Raw genomic sequence first — 6,000 nt, 5'->3', positions numbered from 1 at the left:
AATGACGAAAATAATGTGAAGACCAAAAGAAAACAAGTTTAATTTGGATGGTTGCAAACACAATTTACGATAGAACAGTCTGCAGATCGTTCTTCATTTTTATCTGAACTGTTTTAATCCCTTTTCTTCTTTTACTGCTTTGTTTTATTCATTTGATACCGTTGTGACATTAATATTTATTTTTACCTGAGAAAAGTCTGACACCGAAGCCGGAATGCGTCATGAAAATGACGTAACAATGTGATAACTATGCCACCTCGAGTTGTATAGAATGTATTTTGGACACAGACATATGTTTAACTACTTTCTAAAATTACGATAACATGAAGTCTTAAAAATGACAGGACTTTCATAAAGTGACATATTTTAATGCACGAAAATTGAATTGGTACTTCATCTTCTGCAGGATATGTGAATTGAATTATATTTGTTTTTATCTTCCTGGACCATTTTAATTATACTGAACACCGAAAAAGAATTGAATAAGAAATCTGTTTTAATTTATCCTATCCAGAATAGTCGTCATGTGTTTTTGACGTCACCACGATCCAATATCGATTCCCCTTGCTGTGATTATCGCTGGCATCAAGTCCACTTGGCGGAATAGAATCGATTTTGGATTGCCATTAGAATGTCAATTATCTCCCCTTGTTTAAACCTGTCGCAGTAACCAAACTGCCATTGTGTCGTGCGATTTAAGTGGAGAGAGTTAACATGTCGTGTATCGACTAATGGAAGGGCGGCTCATAAAGAACTGAATGCAGATTGTTTATGAGGAATTTTAGCACATGTTTTAACTGATGGACGTGGGCAAAATGGGCAAAAATACTGCTGTGAAAAATGCGAATGGTAACGTCAGACCAAGAAAACTATACGACGCCCCTGACGACGAAAAACTGGAATTAAAACTGGACAGTATCACCTCAAAAACAAAGACACCATGTTTTGTGTACGTTTTGACCTTTTTTTCTGCCCTTGGAGGATTTTTGTTTGGATACGACACAGGTGTCATTTCTGGGGCTATGATACTCTTGAGACGCCATTTTTCCCTGTCAACTTTATGGCAGGAGTTAGTGGTCAGTGTCACATTGGCAGCGGCGGCGGTGTTCGCCCTGGTGGGTGGGTGTCTTAATGACCGTCTCGGGAGGAGAACCGTCATTATGACGGCTAGTATAATTTTCAGTGTTGGAGCCGTTTGTATGGGCATCGCTATTGACAAGTACATGCTACTGACCGGCAGAATCGTCATCGGCGCTGGAATAGGTAAGTAACCAGTCAATTAAACACTTTGAATAACCTCAACTCAGGTGACCCGGTGACCTCAGACCTCAAATGTCCGTTACTTGGATGTTCCAGCGTGATAGAAAATTTCATAACTGCAAGAAGGTACAACGCTCGTAGAATAACAGGTCGTGACAAGGAATATTATTCTTTCATAACCCTGCATCATACCTGTCATTGGGTATACATACTTGCCTATGTACCTACCTACCTGCATACATACGTATTTGTAACTAACTATACGTGCCTACACATGCATACATGCATAGAGGGGCACCTGCCAATAAAGAAAAACTCATTATGTGTAACATAATATCTGAGTACCATTATTTAATCAGTCATATATATATATATATATATATATATATATATATATATATATATATATATATATATATATATATATATATTCTTATATATAGTCTAATATTTTTGGGTATGATCCCTGCGAGTGCTAGTTTGATAGTTTGATTAGAAAAAAACTTTTATTTTTATTTTAATTTGTCACTGTTTATTGTATAAACAATATTTCCTCGTTCCATTCATTCACATGATTTGTTTTGCGACGCAAAGTTTGATATACGTCTCTTTCATTTTTGTCTGCATCCTAGGTAAAAATGTATTGTATTCTTATTTATATATGCGAGTAATTTAACAATATATCCGGTCAACTTAAGTCTCATTTTTCTTCAAATCATCTTGACAGTTTGCAGCTTTTAATTAACCCTTATCTAACCTGAGTGATTTATATTGAATATCCAGCAATATAAGCATACATACATACGTTCATACATTCATACATGCATACATACATACATGTACTCCCGTATATACTTACATGCATACATACATACATACATACATACATACATGTACTCCCGTATATACTTACATGCACACAATGGCACCTGCCAATAAATTTATACTATAATAACTGCAAATTATCGTCGAATAATACAAATGGCAAATTGCTCATTTAGCCCACTAATTTGATATTAAGAAAACGAAATTAAATATCATACATAGCTTTAGGGTTGTATATGGGAAAGGAAATGACACTGCGTCCTGGAATTCTCCTCTGTACAAAATTTACAGACAGTCCTGCATAACTTCAGAAGCCTTACAAGATTTAGATGTAATGGCATGTTGCAAACCTGGAATACATGTAATGTGGCCTCACATTATCATTCTACTGCTGTTAACATAAAGTGCAAATGCACAACGTTAACATTTACGGAATCAAACTATGAGCCGATGGAAAAATCAATTTGGTTTGTTTATGTAGTTATCGTCAGCCATAGTTCGTTTAATTTATGAAACTAATTGGCAGAGTAATCGAAATTGCATCAATAATGTGCTGGAATTACTCTTTCATTCTGACGGCAGGCTTTCAAAACATACAGTGACATGGTAGCTCGATTCTTCAAAATGAGTTTATTCACGAATTGAACGATCCATCTTAAGTTAGATGCCAAATAAAAGGGTTTAGGTTTCCTCTGTTCTTGATATACTGGCACCAATCTCTTGCTATCTTTGATATTTTACAAGCACATTGTATATATCCTTGCTGTTGTGGGTGAGGATGTTATTTTGTTGTTGGGGTGGTTATCTTTTGCTTCTGTATTTTCGGATCAACTCTTCTGTTAACTATACCAAGATCATTCAGGGGTTCCACACTTTCAGCTTTATTTAAAAGTGTTTATATATCTTTTTTATTCCTTTATCTTACTACATACTTGAAGTTTGTTCCTAATATGCACAAGGAAAATATTTTTCAAAACATGTTAAAGAATTTCTACTTTGATAACTATCATAGCTGTATTATTGGACCTAATTTATACCGCTAGAAAGTAGGTATTAGAAACGCGGTATGTCCTAAGCGATTTTGTTTGTAAGAATATACGTTGAGTGCCGCCTTGATGATGATTGCATACATTTAGATGTGTTTAAAATATAAACAGAACCATTAAAATATAGATCTTCAAATTAAAGATTTAATTCGTATCAATCCTAGCAGTACTAAGTGATTGTGAAATTCCAACAAAGCAGATATGATCTGCACACAACCACCTTGTGCCCTTTTTAAATAGCTCTTGTGATTAGCCAACAGATAATTTTTTTCTTGAAAAATAAACTCTACCTTCATGATACCTGTACTGATGCTGTACCATTTTTGTCCATGAGATAAATTCTATTAAATTTAAGTAGTAAATACCATACCCAACCGCTGTTTGAATAATGTCTTGTTCAGGACAGTGTGACGTAATTTATAATTCCTCTAGGTCGCTCTGCAGAAAAGTATTCTTGTCGATGTATATACCTGCTTGCGTGCTACGTACTGAACCGACAAATGTAAGCATAAAATGTAGCGTACATATCTTAACCTGACTGTGACACTGTAAGCATAAAATGCAGCGTAGATGTCTTAACCTGACTGTTCCACTGTAAGCATGAACTACAGCGTAGATATTTTAACCTGACTGTTCCACTGTAGGCATAAAATGCAGCATATATGCCTTACCCTGACTGTTCCACTGTAAGCATAAACTACAGCGTAGATATTTTAACCTGACTATTCCAATGTAGGCATAAAATGCAGCGTGTATGCTTTAACCTGACTGTTCCACTGTGAGCATAAAGTACAGCGCAAATGCCTTAACTTGACTGTTTCACTGTAAGCATAACATCCAGGGTAGATACTTTAACCTGATTGCTCCACTGTAAACATCAAATGCAGCGTATATGTCGTAACCTGACTATTCCACGGTAAGCATAAACTGCAGCGTAGATGTCCTAACCTGACTGTTCCACTGTAAGCATCAAACATTTTTGTTTCTGTTTTCTCCACTAACACGTACTTCTTTTGAAGTGGCAACCAAGTTTTAAACAATTTCACAATTTATAAATAAGTGTCTTTCCAGTACAGGATATTATTTATTTTTGTTAAACTGTGTTCTGTGTTCATTGAAGTAAGGAGTGCTGAATTATTTAAAGAAATTAAATTTACAATGAAAGTATTGTGCATACTCATCAGTTAGGATTGGAAGAAATAAGAGGAAATGATAAATACTAATGCTGGCTGACCCCCCCAAAAAAGCGATGAAAATAATTAGTATATAAAGCCAGCATTGTTATGTATGGGTTAGCTAAGACTATAACTAAGTTTAGGATGGCTAAAAACAGTCGGTTATCTCGGAATGTGTTCTTCATTTGCTAGAAAATTCTCATGTTCTGCTGTAGTGGAATTTCTCAGAATCAGTATAGGACAACTCTGGAAGTAAACATTAACATGTTACATGCAACACATACTTAGTTCCAAAGTCAAAATGGTAGTCTAAAATGATTTTGTTTGCTATCAAAGCGAAAATGGCAATCTAGAAGGATGTGGGTCATCTTCAGAGTAAATATGCTCGTCTAGATGGATCTGGTCACCAACGGAGTCAAATTAGTAGACTACAAGGATTTTGGTCATCATCAGTCACAATGGTAGTCGATAAGGATTTGGGTCATCATCAGTCATAATGGTAGTCTATAAGGATTTTGGTCATCATCAGTCATAATGGTAGTCTATTAGGATTTTGGTCATCATCAGTCACAATGGTTGTCTGTAAGGATTTTGGTCATCATCAGTCATAATGGTAGTATATAAGGATTTTGGTCATCATCAGTCATAATGGTAGTCTATTAGGATTTTGGTCATCATCATTCACAATGGTTGTGTATAAGGATTTTGGTCATCATCAGTCATAATGGTAGTCAATAAGGATTTGGGTCATCATCAGTCATAATGGTAGTATATAAGGATTTTGGTCATCATCAGTCATAATGGTAGTTTATAAGGATTTTGGTCATCATCAGTCATAATGGTAGTCTATTAGGATTTTGGTCATCATCAGTCATAATGGTAGTCTATAAGGATTTTGGTCATCAGTCATAATGGTAGTCTATTAGGATTTTGGTCATCATCGGTCACACTGGTTGTCTATAAGGAGTTTGGTCATCATCAGTCACAATGGTAGTCGATAAGGATTTGGGTCATCATCAGTCACAATCGTTGTGTGCAAGGATTTTGGTCATCATCAGTCACAATGGTTGTCTGCAAGGATTTGGATCATTATCACTATCAGTCACAATAGTAGTCGATAAGGATTTGGGTCATCATCAGTCACAATGGTAGTCTATAAGGATTTTGGTCATCATCAGTCAAAATGGTTGTCTGTAAGGATTTTGGTCATCATCAGTCAAAATGGTTGTCTATAAGGATTTGGGTCATCATTTAGTCAAAATGGTTGTCTATAAGGATTTGGGTCATCATCAGTCAAAATGGTTGTCTATAAGGATTTTGGTCATCATCAGTCACAGTGGTAGACTATACGTATTTTGGCCATCAACAGTCAAAATGGTTGTAAGGGTTTTGGCCATGATTAGTCAAAATGGCAGTCTATAAGAATTTTGGTCACAATCAGAGTGACACGCCTAAATGGACAAGAGGAGCCAGTTACTTCTTCGAATGATCCCAGTAGCGTTTTGTACTTGACGACTGCAAACAATTAAGTCACACTACAGTGATGGATTAATTGTTTCAGTTCTTAAGACCTGTTTCCATCTCATATGTATTTCATGTTACTCGTTTGCCTCTCTTGGCACAGAGTTTTAAACTGCAATTAAAATAATTCATACACTGTGAAAAAACTGGTATATGTTCTTTCAAAGTTTCAA

At 35.6% G+C, this 6,000-nt stretch overlaps 1 protein-coding gene across 1 annotated transcript in view; it reads left to right on the top strand.

Moving 5' to 3' along the window:
• Positions 1–696: 696 nt before the first annotated feature.
• The window catches only part of LOC149789100 (proton myo-inositol cotransporter-like), a 173,809-nt gene continuing 168,505 nt past the window's right edge, over positions 697–6,000 (top strand). Inside the window, exon 1 of the mRNA XM_089975300.1 lies at positions 697–1,263. Coding sequence (XP_089831426.1) covers positions 801–1,263 — 463 coding nt within the window. The 5' untranslated portion in view covers positions 697–800. The remainder of the gene's footprint in view (positions 1,264–6,000) is intronic.

This window comes from Sinohyriopsis cumingii, chromosome 11, assembly GCF_028554795.1.
Source record: "Sinohyriopsis cumingii isolate HCF-2022 chromosome 11, ASM2855479v2, whole genome shotgun sequence".
NCBI lineage: Eukaryota > Metazoa > Mollusca > Bivalvia > Unionida > Unionidae > Sinohyriopsis > Sinohyriopsis cumingii.
The sequence above is the reverse complement of the archived record's forward strand: the minus strand, read 5'-3'. Positions and strand labels throughout refer to the sequence as shown.